The 18989-nt window shown below is 40.1% G+C and overlaps 2 protein-coding genes across 7 annotated transcripts in view; one reads left to right on the top strand and one right to left on the bottom strand.

Annotated features, from left to right (window-relative positions):
- The window catches only part of Ro60 (Ro60, Y RNA binding protein), a 25335-nt gene extending 21540 nt beyond the window's left edge, over positions 1–3795 (top strand). For both annotated transcript variants that reach the window (XM_029538619.1, XM_029538620.1), the window contains exon 9: positions 1699–3795. In XM_029538619.1, coding sequence (XP_029394479.1) covers positions 1699–1851 — 153 coding nt within the window. In that variant the 3' untranslated portion in view covers positions 1852–3795. The remainder of the gene's footprint in view (positions 1–1698) is intronic.
- Positions 3796–10253: 6458 nt separating this feature from the next.
- Glrx2 (glutaredoxin 2) lies at positions 10254–17807 on the bottom strand. 5 transcript variants are annotated; one of them, XM_029538913.1, is made up of 6 exons: positions 17648–17693; positions 17424–17484; positions 17097–17180; positions 15515–15578; positions 11930–12106; positions 10254–10592 (listed from the first exon to the last, which is right to left on the bottom strand). In XM_029538913.1, the coding sequence occupies exons 4-6, from the start codon at positions 15575–15577 to the stop codon at positions 10458–10460; spliced, it is 375 nt and encodes a 124-aa protein (XP_029394773.1). In that variant the 5' UTR covers position 15578; positions 17097–17180; positions 17424–17484; positions 17648–17693; the 3' UTR covers positions 10254–10457. The 5 variants fall into 5 exon arrangements, with proteins under 5 accessions (XP_029394773.1, XP_029394774.1, XP_029394775.1 ...); XM_029538914.1 differs by lacking the exon at positions 17424–17484 and having other exon boundaries at positions 17648–17722; XM_029538915.1 differs by lacking the exon at positions 17097–17180 and having other exon boundaries at positions 17648–17692.
- Positions 17808–18989: the final 1182 nt, after the last annotated feature.

Raw genomic sequence — 18989 nt, 5'->3', positions numbered from 1 at the left:
AGCTACTGCACTGAAGCTGTTTATCCAGTTTAGGAGTTCTCTGGTGGAATTTTTAGGGTCACTTATGTATACTATCATATCATCTGCAAATAGTGATATTTTGACTTCTTCCTTTCCAATTTGTATCCCCATGATCTCCTTTTGTTGTCTAATTGCTCTGGCTAGGACATCGAGTACTATATTGAATAGGTAGGGAGAAAGTGGGCAGCCTTGTCTAGTCCCTGATTTTAATGTGATTGCTTCCAGCTTCTCTCCATTTACTTTGATGTTGGCTACTGGTTTTCTGTAGATTGCTTTTATNATGTTTAGGTAGGGGCCTTGAATTCCTGATCTTTCCAAGACTTTTATCGTGAATGGGTGTTGTATTTTGTCAGATGCTTTTTCAGCATCTAACGAGATGATCGTGTGGTTTTTATCTTTGACTTTGTTTATATAATGGATTACATTGATGGATTTCCATTTATTAAACCATCCCTGCATCCCTGGGATAAAGCCCACTTGGTCATGATAGATGATTGTTTTGATGTATTTATTCTTGGATTCGGTTTGCGAGAATTTTATTGAGTATTTTTGCATTGATATTCATAAGGGAAATTGATCTGAAAGTCTCTATCTTTGTTGTGTCTTTACGTGGTTTAGGTATCAGAGTAACTGTAGTTTCGTAGAATGAATTGGGTAGAATACCTTCTGTTTCTATTTTGTGGAATAGTTTGAGAAGAACTGGAATTAGGTCTTCTTTGAAGGTCTGATAGAGCTCTGCACTAAACCCATCTAGTCCTGAGCTTTTTTTTTGGTTGAGAGACTATTAATGACAGCTTCTATTTCTTTAGGATATAGGACTGTTTAGGTCATTTATCTGATCCTGATTTAACTGTTTGAAACCAAGGTAAACCTGAACTGATTAAAAGGAACCTGAGCCTCTGGTCAGGAAAGGCTCTGTTGTCCTTGTTCCTGCTGTCTCAGGTCCCGTGCACAATTGGATTGGAGCAGAAGTTGTGTTCTACTCACCAGTGATCCTAAGATTGCTTGGACAGTCCGCTAGGGACCATGGGGGTGTCCACTGAATCCACGCCCTAGGTGACCTGGTGCTGNTGCAGACCGGAAGGGGCTTGTGCCCCTGGTCAGGCCGGTTCTCTGCTGCCCTAGTGCTGTCTCAGGTCCTGTGCACAATTGAATTGGAGCAGATGTTGTGTTCCACTCACCAGTGATCCTAAGATCACGTGGGCAGTCCTCTAGGGACCGTGGGGGTGTCTGCCCACTCCATGCCCTAGGTGACCCGATACTGGTGCAGACCAAAAGAAATTTGAAAAACTATACTTTCATTGATCGTTTCTTCCTTAATATTTAGTGATCTTAAATACATACAGAGAAACTGAGAATATAGCTCAGTTATTCAGTGGTAGAGAGCTTATCTAGTATGCGCAAGGTCTTGGACCATAACACAAAGGATGGCAAAGAAGAATAAAGAGAAACAGATGGGAGGTGGACCAGGAAGTCAGGGAGAGAAAGGGGACAGAATTATAGTTCTGAAGAGCACAATCTATTGTATATATTAAAATTGTAAGCTGGACTCGGTGTAATCTTAGCATTTTGGTAGGAGGAACCATGATTGTGAATTCTAGTCTTAATTTTTAAGCATTTTGTTTTTCTTGCATATAATTTCATATGTAGTTACTTTCTCTTATATTTTCCCTACAGAAAATGGATATTCCTGCTAAATTGATTGTTTGTGGGATGACATCAAATGGCTTTACCATTGCAGACCCAGATGATAGAGGCATGTTGGACATGTGCGGCTTTGACACTGCGGCTCTGGATGTAATTCGGAATTTCACATTGGATGTCATTTAACCCTGAGTACCAGAATGATCTGAGAGGGGTACTGCTGTAGTGGATTTCATTGAAAGTACACAGCTACTTCCCAGCTAGATGCAGTAGTGAGAAATGTCATCAGTATGTGCATGATAGACATGTACTTTGGCAAGAACAGGAGGAGAGGGGAGGAAGGAGACAAATTTTGAGCCCAAAGGTGCATGCTCAGCTAGCTCTGGAGAAGCCTTCAGGACACTGTAGCTTCCTCCATAGAGAACTTCCTGTTAATAGTCACTCTACAATAGTGGTGTTTTACTTCACTGAATCACACCTTGTACTGAAAGTGAGATACAGAGTGTAAGTGGCCTCACGTCACGTCACTTGTATGAGAAGTGCTTGTTTTCTTAAATGTCCTCATTAGAGAAGGACACTTTTACTAATGTCCACATACTCTGAGGTGCACTAGACCATGTGACTGTGATGGAAATGAACCTCGCCAGGTCAATTACTATACCAGGGGGTTTAAAAAAAAAAAAAAGACATTTGGTTAAACTAAATTTTGAATGAATTTTACAAATTCAGAGTTTTCTAAGATCATATGAACAACAGCTTTCTTATTCAATGATAAAGATGTTTTCCTTCAGATGTTTAATTTGTACTTGTTAGGATTTGTTACTGTTTGGCCAAAATAGGGTGGAAATCCCTAAGGGACATGTTGAGTTTATATAGGCTGAGGAATTTGCTATGTAGCCTTGTGTTAGCTGAACAAGAGTGTATCATGCACTTCCGCTTTCCTGGGTGTTTCATGTATTTAAGTCCCCGTCCATAATCCTAACAGTGTAACAATTAAAACTCTACTGTAAAGACATAGCTTTTCTGAACCCTAAAATACCTTTAACTAATTTTCATATTTTTCTAATATTAAGTTTGTCTGAAGTCTTTTATATTTTTGCCCCCTATGCATTTTGTGTCTAGTTTCTTTTTTGATAGAGTAGAGAAATAATACAGCAAGCTAGATCCTTCGAGTTCAAAGGCAATTTTAGAGTAGCCATATCAACCAATCAGTGTATGTAGAAAATCTAAGAACTGGTTTTGTACAAATTAAACTTCCTTTTCACCATACTAAAATACATTCTTTTTTGAGCAATTACATGTTTTCACTGGGAAGCTTAGCATGAGAATGGCCTATTGAAACACCAGTAGTTTTTCTCTTGATTCAGTAGTGGTATCTAAGGTAGTTTATACTAAAACTCTAATTTTTATGTACTACTCTTTAAATACTAAAGGTTTACTGGGGGCTTATAAAGCCCTTCCAAAACTAGTATGGTAGGTTACATAACCTTTTAAGTGTTTAGGGGGAGTGAAGTTCTTTTATTTGGAAGATAAGGGGGCTTTGCTAGTGTGAGGATTTGTGTACATATTTTATTTCCTAAGAAATTTAGTCTCAGAGAATAAGAAAATGTTCCCTTCAGATGATTTGACATTAATGAAGTTTCATATGTAGCCATTCCTCCAAGACAGTAACAAATTTTCAGTATTATTAGCAAAGATAGTATCAGCTCCAGTTCTAATTCTGGCTTGACCACTGTCACATCTTAACTAATTCGGATACATTAAAGTTTCATGTTCAAATTGAATTTAAAGTTATAAACCCTAGTAATTACATGAGATCTATTGAATTCTTTAAAACCAAGATCTAAGTTTTAATATGATCTAACTTATTATGAAATCTACATGGAATATTATATAAAAGCTTATTTCTTTTTTTCTATGCTACTTAGATAATGCTTTTAGGCAAGCAGAGTATATCTAGGAGCTAGTATTTAACCCATCAGAGAAATAAGGGTCACCTCCCGGTAACCCTTCTACAGTATAGGTAGACCTAATTAAATAGATTAAGATTGAAGCAGAGGCTGAGTGTGGTGATGCATGCCTTTATTCCTGGGGAAACAGAAGCAGGTAGATCTCTTAAGTTAGAGGCCAGCCTGTTCTACATAGTGAATTCCAGACCAGCCAGGGCTACATAGTGAGACCCTATCTCCAAAAAGAAAAAAGGTTTAAGGGAAAAAAAAAAAAAAAAAGTCCCAACAGAAAGAAATCTTATCTTCAAATCACAAAACTTCAGAGTAGAACAAAAATTTAGAAAAAAATGTATTTGGTTGATAACCAGAAGCCAGTCTGGATCTTCTGGATGTTTGTGTGTTGGTTATTTTGTTTTGTTTTGTGACAGGGTCTCTCTACATAGACATAGTCCTGGCTATTCTAGAGCTCCCTGTGTAGACCAGGCTGGCCTTGAACAGAGAGCCTCCTGCCTCTGCCTCCCAAGTGCTGGGGCTAAAGGTGTGCAATACTATGCACAGGCTAAGGCTGGATGGTTTTGGAGAGGGGTCTGCCTCTCTACTCAGCATTCTGGTTTTCAGTCTCTCATCCATGGGGCATGTTGACTTAGTAAGAGAGCCAGTAGAATTATGAAGCCTTTTACCTAATTTAGACATTAGGAATTGATGATATGCATGATTACTTTAGGAACCTGTGAACATGTGTGATTTTTTTTTTTTTGATTTGGAGTAATTCTCAAACACAATTATGTCTCTGCAGCCTATGTTGCTATGGAATCTAGCCACATAGAAAGACATTATTACCTCATTAAGCATAGAATACCCTCAAGTGGTAAACAAGTTTGATTTTCCAAATTACCACTAGAGTGAAGACTCAAGTAAATAGTATGGGAAATACTGCTTTAAAAAGCAATCTTAAGAAAAGTAAATGTTATTTCTTTGATACTATGTAAATATTTCCAAGATTTAGTTACTAACAACACAAAACACTAATGTTTTCACCTCACTGTTTTTGATTAGTGGATAGTCCACTTATTAAAACTGTTACTTAATAACTGTTTTCGGGGTGTGTTAGGAAGGGATATGCTACTAAGTAGAAGTACTTCATCCTTTGGAGCTTCTTGGTTTTTTTCATGTGCTGTGTCATTATGGACAACCAGTTCAACATATGTGGTAATATTCTGCTCTCCTACAAATTCATGTATCTTAGTCTCAGATCATAGAAGAAGCTGCTGCTTAATATTTACCCAATATTGAAACTGGAAAGGAGGCCTTTCATTATAAGTTCAAACTCCATTTTTAATTATAAACACTAAGATGTCCTTATTCTCTGATTAAAAGGAAGAAAAATATATTCAAAAATATTAAAGCAAAGCTCATAGTCAAATAGCACCATGCTATTATTAGCTTATATATTACTTGCTTATATATTACTTTATTTGAATAACAATTAGTCTATAGCAGACAAACTGGCAGGTTGCTTCTCACTTTCCTAGACTTCGACAAAAAAAAAATTATGCCAATGTAAATTTAAGAATATAATGATCTTTAGAAGCACAGTAAGTGTACATCTAAGCAGGAAATGAAAGCTAAATCATTGTAAATTCTTGGAGTTATTTTCCTGTGACCTAAACATTTTGTCCCAAGACAAGCAAGATAGTCATAGTGGGTAAAGACACTCACCACCAAGCTTGATGAATTGTTCCCAGTCCCTGGACCCCACATAGTAGGAGGAGAAACCAACTCCTGCCGGTTGTCCTCTGATCTCCACATGCATGCCATGGCACATGGCGTGCATGTGCGTGTAAAAGGGGAAAAAAAAGATGCTCCAACAGATTTGGCTGTTGTGTGGTGTGCTTGTAGTAAAAGTAACTCAAGATGCAAAATCGTCTTAGATTACATTGGTTTTGTTAGGGTACAAATTGTCCTCTTAGAGAAATGTCACTCAGCCAGAAGGAAGGACCACCAAAGATAACAGGTTCTTTGTGAGACAAGCTGGTGTTTACCCAGAAGTTATTTTGTTCTTGGTACTTGCTCCATCTTCTCTCATTCCATGGAAGATTACTTCTCGCCCATTTTTCTCTTTTGCAAAGTCTTCTCCCATTTTTGTCTGTTTTCCTGTTTGATCCACTTGGGTAATAAATTGCACGACCAGAAAGTCATCCACATTCAGGTTTGGGGCAAATCTACTGCAGGTTGTTTTTTGTTTTATATAAATTTAAGAGTATATTTTTCAGAGTTAGAAAGATGGCTCACTGGTTAAAAGCACTGAGGACCCAGGTTCAATTCCCAGTACCCACATGGCAGCTCACAACTCTCTGTAACCCCAGTTCTGGGGATCCTACACCATCACACAGACATACATGCAGGCAAAACACCAATGCACATGAAAACATAGTAATAAGTAATTCATTTTTTAAAAAACTTTTTTCCCAAATTACTGAAGTAATACCCAGATTGATATGTTCTCTGCCCAAATCAAGTCATATTGTAGATATTCCAGAAATGTTATAGCCATTCAATAAAATCAGTTATTCAGAATCTGTATAATCATTGATAAACACTGAAAAGAGAATTGTTATACTATATATGCAATCAAATTGACAGCAATTTCAGAAAGTGACACATCTGTCCTCTCAGTTCTATAATTACACTCCTAGTTTACAAAGTCTTTCAACTGAGTGTCTTTCCATGCATGTGTACATACATGTACACTGAACTTACAAAAAGCCTTATGACTTATGTTGACATTCAGTATCTTATTGGTAACTATTTACTCTTTTGAAAAAATCACTATGAAATTTAAAGTTGATTTGAAAATATTTTCATATAGAAAACTAATAATGTAACTAAGAATGCTATTTGAATAACATTATAACAAATGACACAGTTTTCCTAAACCCTAAAAATAACAAGATATGTTAGAAAAAAAGGGAAAGGAAAATCAATGAGGTTCTATTCCTAGAATTGTGATTATTTCCACTCAGCATCTGTAAATTTAATGAAGATATACAAAAGCTGTTTCATATCCTTCAGAGATACTTTTGCCTTTCTACTTTATCCCTGCCTTTAATCATCAGAACTTGGTGAACACAGGTGAACTTTTATTTTAAAATCTTTGAACTTCTGTACCTTGTATAAGTTAGCAGAATCTGGATTTAAAAGAAAGAAAGAAAGAAAGAAAGAAAGAAAGAAAGAAAGAAAGAAAGAAAGAAAGAAAGAAAGAAAGAAAGAAAGAAAATTAATTTCATTTCTTCTGGTTTCACTTTGCTGTATATTTGTATTATTAAAAGTAGCAAAAGTGAGTGGGTTAATATTGTTGACTATGCGTAATTGCTAAATTATATCAGTGAAATCATTACACTGAAACTTGTATCCAAATGATTTCTCAGGCTTTGTTTGAAGTGTAAACTCAAGCCCCATTATGACCAAATTAGATTTAAAGATAGTGAATGGATACTAATGAAGAAAACTATTCTTGTTGCACTGTTCTAAATAATAGAATATATATTTGGTATGGTTGGTGAAATAACTTGTTATTATTTAAGTTACAATTTCTTATTGCAAGTTTAATAATGAATTCTCAAAAGGAATGGGATGTATGGAGTTATATTTGAAAGAATTGGAAGAAAAGTATTACAATCTGCTTCTAAACTATTTGTTTTATTACAATGACATTTATTTCTACAATTGGCCACTTGATGGATCTTTCAGGTATCCAGAATTATGTCTGCATGGAATAAACTCTAGTTATATTAAGAGCCTTAAAGTGGGAAAAAAGGACTCTTTTGACTGCCTTAATATATGACAAGCTCTCTTTTCCAGACATACTAATTTCTTTAGGGTCTGTTAAATAAGTAATGCCTTAATAGTGTGCTAATGTTCTGAAGAGTAGAGCTTACAGGGTCTTCTAGAGCTTTTAATTCTACATAATGAATTTAACTGTTAGGTATTAAACCTGATTGCACATTAATAATTTAAAATAAGAAAACAATAATTGGCTATGCTGATGTATAATGAATACATGTAACATCAGTATATCTTATGGTTGCTTAAGATTTTGTATTGTTTTGTATAACCAGTTATCCAGAAGCTGGACTTCCTGGCCATAACATGACCTCCAAGGACCTTGTTGCATATTTAACACTGGATGAAAAGTGCAGTTGTATAGCTCCAAAAAGAACTGCTTTTTAAGGGAAATTTTTGAGGCAAAAGGCAAATGTTTTGGTTCAAACCTATGAGCAAAGTCATTTAGAGAATTGAAGATAGTATTAAAACCTTGAGACTCTTGCAATAAAAATATCAGGCCAGTGACTTGTTTCATTGCATTCACATTTTGCATTTGCTTTGCCTTTCAAAGCAGAAAAATCTTACAAAACCGAAAGAATGCTTTAAAATTGTCATGCTGGTGCTTAAAGATCTATTACGCTTGATATATAACTAACTTATTTCCAAGAAAAGAGCCTGGGGAAGGCTTATAGGCCTTTCCTAGTGCTTGTGATTATTGATAGTCAAGTCTTCCAAGTTTGCAGTGTAAATAATGTGTAACAATGTGACATTGATATTTTCTAATGAGGAATGGATGAGTGCTTCAGTTATTACTTCTACTTCATGATAAAAGTTTTCACCAATACTGAGAAATCTTGATTTTGTAACCTTGCAAAATAACCTATTACATACAAGTGGGTTATCATTACCTGAAGTGCTTGGGGCCTCAAGTATTTTAAGATTCTTTTTTCCAATTTTGGAATCATCTGTAGATGTATAATGGAATACCTGGGATTTGCTGTATGAGCCTTGTATGTGTCATGTGACAGGAAACATTTTTTAATGGACTTGCTTTTGGCTGTGACTTTGCAGTTGGTCTTTGGAACTTTCCACGGGCATTATGTTAACACTCTCGTTTCCAGTTCTGGAGCTTTCTAAAATTTTATATTTTCAAATTGGGGATGCTTAACCTATAAGTCATTCCAGATGTGGAGTGGGCACTACACGAATTGTTTGTCACCAGTTTATTGTAGAAATCGATAGGTGTACCAAATAAATTGTATGCATATCAAAAAACTGTCTTTTAATCATTTTTTAAAACATGAATTTTAAGGTTATAATATGCCTTATATGTAAACCCCTGAAGCAGTCTGTTACAACTAAAAAGAAAAAAATTTAACTTCCCATAATTAATATTATCCTTATGATGTCTATTTGTGTGTGGGGGGGGGGGGGTGTATGTAGTAGTTGAGGACTCTTTTCCAGCTGAGTTCCATCACAGGATGAAGAAAATTGATTTTAATCAAAATGCAAATTTTTTTTGTTTTGTTTTGTTTTGTTTTGTTTTTTGTTTTCGAGACAGGGTTTCTCTGTATAGCCCTGGCTGTCCTGGAACTCACTCTGTAGACCAGGCTGGCCTCGAACTCAGAAATCCGCCTGCCTCTGCCTCCCAAGTGCTGGGATTAAAGGCATGTGCCACCATGCCCAGCGCAAATGTTTTTATCTTTAGTGTATGTTTGAGTATATGTGGGAGGTGGGGGAATGCATGTTACAGCACATGGTGTTGGTTCTTTCCTTCCACCTTTATGTGGGTTCCAGGCATTGGATATGTCTTTAGGCTTGGCACAAATGCATTAACCTTCTGAAACTGGGTTTTGCTGTAGCGTATGCTAAGTACCATAACCCCCCAAAATAAAAAATAAATATTGTATCCTTTAGGCTAAGCAATAGCACAGTGGATAAAGGACACTTGTTGCACAAACCTATTAACTGAAGCTCTATCACCAAAATGAACCCATACTAAGGTGGAGAAAACTGACTCCACAAAGCTGTTGTGACCTTCATATGCATGCATGCATGCATGCCTCATGCAATCCTCCTTCCAACACTAACACAAGTTGTATCTTGTCTCTGTGTGTGTTGAATTGTATCTAGCATTTCTTTGTTATCTGTGCACACATACATATGCCTGCACATGGCCTATGAGAGTGAGCCCTCACATGGACAAGTCAGGAACGACTTTCAGGAGTCATTGTTCTCCACTGTGGGTCCCAGAGACTGACCTTAGGTCATTGGGCGTGCTTGGCAAGCCCTTCTACCCAAACAGCCATCTAGACTCCATCATTGTAAATGTCCACAGAGGTTAAGTCTTCTGTTACAGTCTTGGGTCCTTTTGCAAAGACATAACCACTACAAAGACTAAATGAGGTCAGAGCCCTTCACTTTCAACTCTTAGCATCTGTCAGTGAGTAGAGTCCTGGTTTGCAAATTCATTCCTTTTGATATGATGCTAGATTCCAAGAAGTAATCTTTTTGTTTAAGTCACTGAGAATAAAATTCAGTACACCATTAAGCAATCATTGGAAGAGTTTATTTCTTAAATAAACTTATAATTGAAAATTAATACACCCTGGGGTGTAAATTCTTAAATTCTTAATAAACATTCTTTACTTTTGATGTAACTCCACCTCCTTTAGTTTTGTATACCATCTCATACTCAAAAATTGTCGGGGCCGGGCGTGGTGGCTCACGCCTTTAATCCCAGCACTCAGGAGGCAGAGGCAGGTGGATTTCTGAGTTCGAGGCCAGCCTGGTCTACANAGNNAGTTCCAGGACAGCCAGGGCTACACAGAGAAACCTTTTCTCGAAAAACCAAAAAAAAAAAAAAAAAATTGTCCAGTCGGGAGATGAAGGGTCCAGGGCAATTTATTGTTCATTATTTTGAATCATCTTTATGAAGGCAATCCACACACTAAAACAGCCTCAAGTCAAAGGTACGACTGCACTAACTAGCATTTACTGGTATGGCGACTATCCACATCATTCAACATCTTTCCTCTTGCTTTTTTTTAAATAACACTGATGAACCAGAGGCAGCAATTTCCCTTCTTTGTGAAGCCTGTGAGTGTCCGCTGCACCTCCAATAAATCTTCCATTGACAAATATCCTGGGAACCTGTTGAAGAAGGAAACGATAAATAAGGCCTAACCATCGGTGTCAGAACTGGTCCAGTTCTGAGGGAAATGAGGAAAAGTAACTTGCCCAATAGAGCAACAGGAAGGGAGGTAGGAGGCAAATCCAAGGCAATCTGATTCTAAAGCCCCTCCTCCTACAGGCCATACTAATTTTAAAAGACAAAATAAGGCCAGCCCCACCAGGCTCCAGGAGGTTCCTCAGGATCTGCCTGCCCTTCAGAGGCCTGAGTCAGAAAGGCTCAACTTTTCCTTTTTTCTGCCTCTTTCTTTTGGATGCTACTCAGAACCTAAGTACATTTTTTTTCTGATCCTTTGAGCTTCCCTACTTTCTCTAAAGCCTCCTTCCCCGCCAGACAGCTGCTTGTCTCCCTTGTGTCTGACCTCCGTGCTGGCTTAACCAGCTGGCCTTCTTTCCTTTCCTCCTCCATTCTTCTCCCTCAGGCAACTACTGAGATTTTTTTTCAGCTTGTATGACCCAGCAGTTTTTCTTTTAACCTCTAAAAAACTGTCCTTGAACAGCAAGAAAGGAAGGGAAAGGCAGGGAAGTAATAACGTTTACGTGGTCCCTGTCTGCATGTTTCCAGGTATCTCCTACAAACCTTCAAACAAGAAGGAAAGTGGCAACCATGACTGGTCCTCTACCTGTTCATATCATGAAAAAAATATGCAGGTTTCCAGAAGCTAAAACAATAAGCGGACTACACAGATAAGCACAGAGACTGGAGGGTCCATTCTGGTCTGTGCTGTCTAAGAGTGGAAGGATGAATTTACCTCACAAAGACCTCCAAAAGGATTTTTTTTTCCCTTTCCTTTTATTGGATATTTTCTTTATTTACATTTCAAATGTTATCTCCTTTCAGCATGGTGTCCCCAATGGAGGAGCTAGAGAAAGAACTGAAGGAGCTGAAGGGGTTTGCAGCCCATAGGAGGAACAACAATGTCAACCAACCAGATCCTCCAAAAGGATCTTAATGTTCCACAGATAGTCATGACATCATCACCTGCCTCATGCCAGTCTTTCTCTCTGTCTCTGTCTCTCTCTTTCTCCTCTCTCTCTCTCTCTCTCTCTCTCTCTCTCTCTCTCTCTCTCTCTCACACACACACACACACATACACACACACACAGACACACACACACATTCACTATGCTGTTTCGTATTCTATGAGGCTGGTGTCTCTGTAGATCTGCCATTTATTTATCAACATATAATCCACTGAAATGTCAGGCTTGCTTTTGCTAGCAGGAAAGTCTAGTGTCCGGGGACTGGTTTGGTACCAACTCATCTCCAGGAGCAGCAGAGCTGAGACTGTACTCACAGTTCTTTCACCAGTCATCTTGTGAAGCGCATCTTGAAACTGGTTACCATATTCCAGCATATCCAACTCCACAGCTTTGTAGTTGACATTCATGTCATGGAAAATCTTCTTGGCCATTGAACAGTAAGAGCAGGATGTTTTTGAGAAAATCACCACACAATTGTTAGAAATTGTCTCCTAAAATAAAAAAACAGATAAATACAAACAAAACCTTTTCATTCTAGACATTACCTTTTGTAATTAAATCAAAATTTGTAAAAGGATTATGATTCTGCAGTGTAGAGCACAACTCTGTACTCCAGTGAAGTTTCAATCATCTGTATGTGGTATCTGTAGATTAAGAATATTATTCTTTTCAAACAATGGCCATGGCCACTAGAAACAACAACAAAAAAAGTATCAAAACACTGGCTTCCTGAGAGTATCATCAAGAATGAAACCAGCCAGGCAGTGGTGGCGCACGCCTTTAATCCCAGCACTTGAGAAGCAGAGGCAGGCGGATTTCTGAGTTCGAAGCCAGCCTGGTCTACAAAGTGAGTTCCAGGACAGCCAGGGCTATACAGAGAAACCCTGTCTCGAAAAAACCAAAAAAAAAAAAAAAAAAAAGAATGAAACCAATGACAGCCAAGTCTCTCATATATTATGACAGCCAATTCTTGTACTACAAACACTCCTATATATTCTTGATGTCAAGAAATCATTTCAACCTCGCTGTAATCACTATAGGTCCACCCTGTACTATTTAAACTGCGCAGATGGAGAAACTGCAGGACATAGGAAGATAAGTAACTGTCCTAGTTAGGGTTTTACTGCTGTGAATAGACACCATGACCAAGGCAACTCTTAATAAAGGACAACATTTAATTGGGGCTGGTTTACAGGTTCAGAGGTTCAGTCCATTACCATCAAGGCAGGAGCATAGCAGCATCCATGCAGGCATGGAACAGGAGAAGCTTAGAGTTCTACATCTTCATCTGAAGGCTGCTAGCAGAATACTGACTTCTAGGCAGCTAGGATGAGGGTCTTACAGCCCCCGCCCACAGTACGACTCTTACTCCAACAAGTCCACACCCACTCCAACAGGGCCACACCTTCTAATAGTGCCACCCCCTGGGCCAAGAATATATAAACCATCAGAGTAACCTACCTGCTATCCTTGATTAATAACTCTGCTAGCTGTGAGTTCAGGTGAACCGAGCCCTATAGTCCAGCCACTTAATCTCTATTGTACTTCTCAAATGTTTTAAGAGGTGCTCAGGAGGCATTTATTCCCTACTACCAATAACTTCCAGTTGCAAGGAAATAAGGTGACATTTCTCCTTAAAATGCTCAGCTTTCCACCAAGTATGGACAATAGCTTACTCCCTAAAAGCTATCGTGATAAACTATGCTTTTCAGGTGATCCTGCAAAAGCCACTTCCAGATTGAGCCAGTTGCTCAATCGTTAGAAGCCCAAGTTATAAGCAAGTTTCCAAATCGACTCTATGATAGCTACCTGGGTAGCACTCTTCTCCAGTCTTTACCACAGTCTTGGCTGATGCTTTCTTGTAATTTTGTTGCGTTCCTTTTGTCTTGGTTAGGTTTGGTTTTTTTGATACAAGGTTTCTCTGGGTAGCCCTGGCCGTCCTAGAACTTACTTGGTGTCCCAGGATGCTCTCAAACTCATAGAAATCGGCCTGCCGCTGCCTCCCCAGTACTGCGATTAAAGGCATGGGCCACCACTACCTGGTATGTTATTTCTAAGCATGAGGATGTCCAAGTTCTGGCATCCACATTGGTTTTCAATGGACAAGGGCTAGCATCTGAGCACCCGCCTAGGTGGTTTTTACATGACTCAGCATAAAGAGTGACCTCAAGACGAAGACAGAAACACTAAGTGGGACACCCAGAGAGCTTCAGAATGTAGACTCACCCTGAGGGGTCAGAAGTGAGTCATACCCTAGACATATGTATGTCATCTATTTCATGCTCTTTTTCCTACTTTCTCAAAATACTTAACATTCTATCACAGCAAGGTCAGCCATACATGAAAACATACTACATTACTGAGTCAGTTTTACAGACAACAGAACTGAGGCTGAGACATTCATTGTCTCATTTCCTTCAACTCCACACAACATCTGAAGGCAGTAATCTCCCACCATGCTATTTAGGTTAGAGGCACTCGAGGCCTATCATTTAGACTTGAAGGGATGAGCGCTCACTCTGAATGCTTCCCCAACACAGAAGCACCAATGAAGAGAGTCCAAAGTGAGTGGACCTCCAGATGAGAGTGCCAGTGTTTCATAGACACTCTTCACTTTCTCTCAAGCTCACCCTCACTAAACGTTTCATGGCACTGTTTCATATTTTCTTTTTTTGGTTTTTCGAGACAGGGTTTCTCTGTATAACCTCTTTCATATTTTCAAATAGAGACCGCCCAGTACAAGAAGCTTCTCGAATTGTTGCTGTACTCTGAAGACAGTGAGGTAGCTAAAACAAACTCAGATTCCCTATGTGCATTACTGGAAAGCAAAGGCCCAGGCTTATGGCCTACCACTGAGCTGCACCCTGAGGCCATAGCAGAAACAAAACATATGCAGAAGGTAGTGAGGAAGACAAAGATGTGCTTCATGAGCTGGAAGAGATGAAAAATACACCTATAAGAGAAATCAAAATGGTTTTGATTTCATTTTTGACATTTTGCAAAGATGGATCTCAGAAGCGGGAGTGGGGGGCGAAGAAGCCTTGAATTTTCTCTCTTGCTTCCATTTCCCAACTACTAGGATGACAGGAAAATGAGGCCAGATCCAGCTTAACACAAAATTTCTGAGGCTGAAGTAATTAAGATGGACAGTGAAAGAGAGAAGAAAACAAGAAAATAGAGCCATGTATAGTACCCCAAAGAGAATAATTTACAGAGTAATTATTGCACAGTAGGTGCTGCTCATGCCAAAACCACACAATAACCGTAGCTCTGAAAGCCTCACTCTGAGGTCAACAGTAGACTTTGAGTGGGCATGAGGAAAAAAACAAAAAACAAACAAAACGAAAAAACAAAAAACAATTCAACCTCATAGATGGATTTCATTAAGAATAAATTTCAGCCAGGTCCGGTAGGACAGGTCTGTAATCCCAGCTACTCAGGGAGCTGACGTCAAGTTCAAGAGCAGCCTGCCTGAGAGCAGTTCACAGTTATTCCAGGCAACCCAAGGAGACCACACCTATATCCCCAGCTCTGGGAGGTGGTGGTGATACGGAAGGCAGAGACAGACCTGCTGGAGCACTATCTCAAAGGAATAATAAGATATCGATAGAGCAAGACACTGGCCATCCCTCCTCTGGCCTCCACACAAGCATGCAGCCATGTGTATAGCACACACACAGAGAAACCACACTCGCACGCAAAAAGAAAGAAGAAGAAATTTCAGAAATTTAAACCAATGAAATAATATAGGACTTGTCACAAGGATAACTTTGATAGCAATTTTGAAAATAGATATTACTTTAGTAATATATTTCCCCAACTATGTTAAGTCTGACCACCGAATAAGTGCATTAATGGTGTGAGCTATTACTTCTTCCTCTGTCTTCCCCATCACTCACTTGGATCTGGTTCACAGGAGTAGCTGCAGACTTCCCCAAAAACGATGATTTGCTGTTTCCCATTCTAAAACAAATGAGAGAGATGAGCACAGTTAGTGAGGTGACCCGCTAGCAGGGAAGACAACCTTAACTATGAATCTGTCCAAATACACAAAGCAGGAAGAAGCTTTATCAGCACAAAACACCAGTTCTCAAAGTACTTGTCCGCTAACACCAACAGGGCCCAACAGGACCCATGCGCTTCTCTAAGCAGCCTTTTAATTAATTTTACCTAATAAAACCAATCTCTGGTTCAATCGTTCAGTATACTCTTATTCTTTTTTTTTTTTCTTTCTTTCTTTTTCTTTTTTTTTTTTTGTGTTTGTTTGTTTGTTTTTTTCAGACAGGGTTTCTCTGTGTGGCCCTGGCTGTCCTGGAACTCACTCTGTAGACCAGGCTGGCCTCGAACTCGGAAATCTGCCTGCCTCTGCCTCCCAAGTGTTGGGATTAAAGCCGTGTGCTACCACCACTTACAATTAAAGAAAAAAAAAATGTGTCCTTCCACAAAAGCAATTCTTCCTTATGGGTATATTTATAGAAACGTTAGGGTTGTTTTTGTTTGTTTGTTTGTTTGGAGACAGGGTTTCTCTGTGTAGCCTTGCCTGACCTGGAACTCACTCTGTAGATCAGGCTGGCCCAGAATTCACAGAGATCCACCTCCCTCACCTCTTGCTCCAGAGTGCTGTGATTAAAGGTGCGTGCCACCACACCCAGCTACTTATATTAAGTACAAAAGTAAGCTATTTTAAGTTTAAGATTTAAAGGCCCCAGTCAAAGCTTGTCCTAAATCATAGTGTGGAGTTTCAGTCCTGTTTCTGAATGAATCTCTATCAAATGCCCTTTCCCAGTGCATGTTAGCCCTGGATGATAAATGTCTACTCTACATGGTCACTCTGGACCACTTCAAATAAGCTACAACAAGCATCACCTTCCATAACAACAAAGATGAGCTAGAGACAGGAATCATTGCAACTAAATGTGCACTTGTCATTATCATTGCTTGTTCCCCAACAGACTAAAAAGGAAACCGCTAAAACAAAAGCTCTGCAGGCTTTTGCCAGGTAGACAGAGGGTAGGAGGGGGCTTGGAAGACTGAGCCCTACCTGGTGGGAGGCTTTGAGAAAAAAAAGTTGGCTGGGTTTGTGAAGTTCAAAGCAGTAGGAAAGTGCCAGATGGCTTTGGCCTGGAAGAGCGCTGGATGACATTAATCCAATCTATTTGGGTTTTTCAACTCCAAAAACAAAATCTCGAATTTTACCTCCTCCTTAAACCTATGTAGCATTTACAACGGGTGAGCTTTTCTAAGAAGTTAAGAGGGCCAAAGAGGCATATTCCCTGCCAAAGAAAAAGCTCCAAAAAGGCACCCCTACCTTTCTTAAGGCAGTCCCTTCGATTTCTGGTTTGGCTTTCCTATTAAGGAAAGGGGTAGGCACCGCATACATGCCCAATGAAATACCTCAACACTGATAAAGCACCAACTAGTCGCGCTCCATTTATGAAACATCTACTAAGAGGTGGTAGGTGGGCAAAGCAGGATACACACCAGATGTATCCAATAGGAAACAGTCCTAAAGATCTGTCAACCGGTTAACATCACGTGATCGGCGCTTTCAGAAGGTAAGTCTCCCTGGAAGACAGGGGAGTATAGGATGTTGAGACAGATGTCTTGACAGCTGCCTAGGCCAGGCCTGGTTGGCCACCGCTGGTATGCCAGCCCAGGGTTATGCTAAGGAGGGAAGCCAAGGAAAGCTATGCTCCCATCAAGCCAGAAACCACATCTACAGGATGCCAGAGTTATTAGCTGCCAAGCCTTGGGCATTTAAAAGCGTGAGTCAAGTTCACGTCCTGCGACAGAATAGCAAAGACTTACAATCAACCCAAGAACGGCAATATAAGTTCCCACAAGCAGAGGAGTCTCTTTTCAGGGTCATCTAGGTTAAAAAAATCACATGCTGTGTATGTGAAGCTCAGACTAGGACGTCTGTTGTTTGTCCCCCCACCCCCCAAGCCGGCTGGGACCACCGGGGAAGGTCCACACTAACGCTACCGCAGGGACCCGCGCGCCCCGCAGGCCCGGCCCGTCCCACCGCGTACCCCGAACCCTCGGCTCCTGCCACGCCGCGCCGCCCCGCCAAGATCCTCCCGCTCGCCACTAGCCGCCTCCCCACCGAAGCCGCGCGGCTCCAGGACATAGCCAAGGGTCCCCGGCAGCCTCCGGGAGAGCAGCGGGAGAGCGCGACCGCGACGCCGGGAGCCCGCCCCTCCGGCTGCCTCGCTCCGCCCCATCGGGCTGCCCGCGCCGCCGCCGGGCCCGCAGGGCTTCCTGGCTCCCCGGTCTCCGCGCGCCCACGCGCCCGCGCGCCCGCGCGCCCGCTGGTTCGCATCCTCGGCGGTAGAGCGAGGCGCTCACCTGCCTGCCCGAGTTTTTCCGATCTCTACCGAGTTCTCCCGAGCTCCTCACGCCCGCATTCAGGGTTAAGAAAAAGGTTTAGGCAGCAGCTACAAGAAAAATTACTCGAGGCAGGGTGGTGGCCCGGTGTTTACCTGAGGGTGGTAGGTAGTTCAGTCACCGCCTCTGGTCAGACAGGTTTATGATGTGAAAGATGGACCGGACCGGAATGTCATCTTAAGATTAATTTATTGATCAGGAGTCCATAGGCAGGTTGAATTTTACACTCAGAAAGTGAAAAACAAAGGCGGTCCAATGTTTAACGTTCTTTCTGAAGAAAACAAGGTGGTGTTTAAAATAAACTGAAATTAGGAAACGAATTAGCCCAGAGACAGTTCATCGTGGCTTTAACAGCCATGGCTGCCACAGCTCCTAAAGACAAACCTACCCAAAACCCTCAAGTGATGGTAATAATAGGCCCTTTGTACGTCTTTTCATAAGTTCAGGGGGATCCGCCCTTAGCTGTATACACTGAGGATACTGAAACTGTGAAAACCAAGGTCTAATGGTATATCTAAAACTATGAACAATCGTTGGAGCTATCCATACCTTTATTAAGCCTTCATGCTGAACCCAAACTTAAGATTCATGTTGCCAAGGTACAAAATTGGAACCTCTGTTTATGGTTGTTCTTTTTTTACTTCCCTTGGTCTGTATATCATCTAATCATAAAAGAATGCAAGTTAGTTGAAAAAACAAATCTCCCAGGGACATAACATGTTTTTTTCATAAAGTCCAAATTTACTTTGAAAATCAAAGTTTGCTATTTATATATAATTTTAGAATATTTTACCAAGAGGTAGCGACTTAGGAAAGTTACTATGGCTTTTGTTGTTTTTTTTGTTTGTTTTTTTTTTTTTTTTTTTTTTTTTTTTTTGGCTTTTTTTTTTTTTTATATGTAAGTACACTGTAGCTGTCTTCAGGGTGTCAGATCTTGTTACGGATGGTTATGGAGCCACCATGTGGTTGCTGGGATTTGAACTCCGG

This window comes from Mus pahari, chromosome 5 (genome assembly GCF_900095145.1).
Source record: "Mus pahari chromosome 5, PAHARI_EIJ_v1.1, whole genome shotgun sequence".
NCBI lineage: Eukaryota > Metazoa > Chordata > Mammalia > Rodentia > Muridae > Mus > Mus pahari.
The sequence above is the reverse complement of the archived record's forward strand: the minus strand, read 5'-3'. Positions and strand labels throughout refer to the sequence as shown.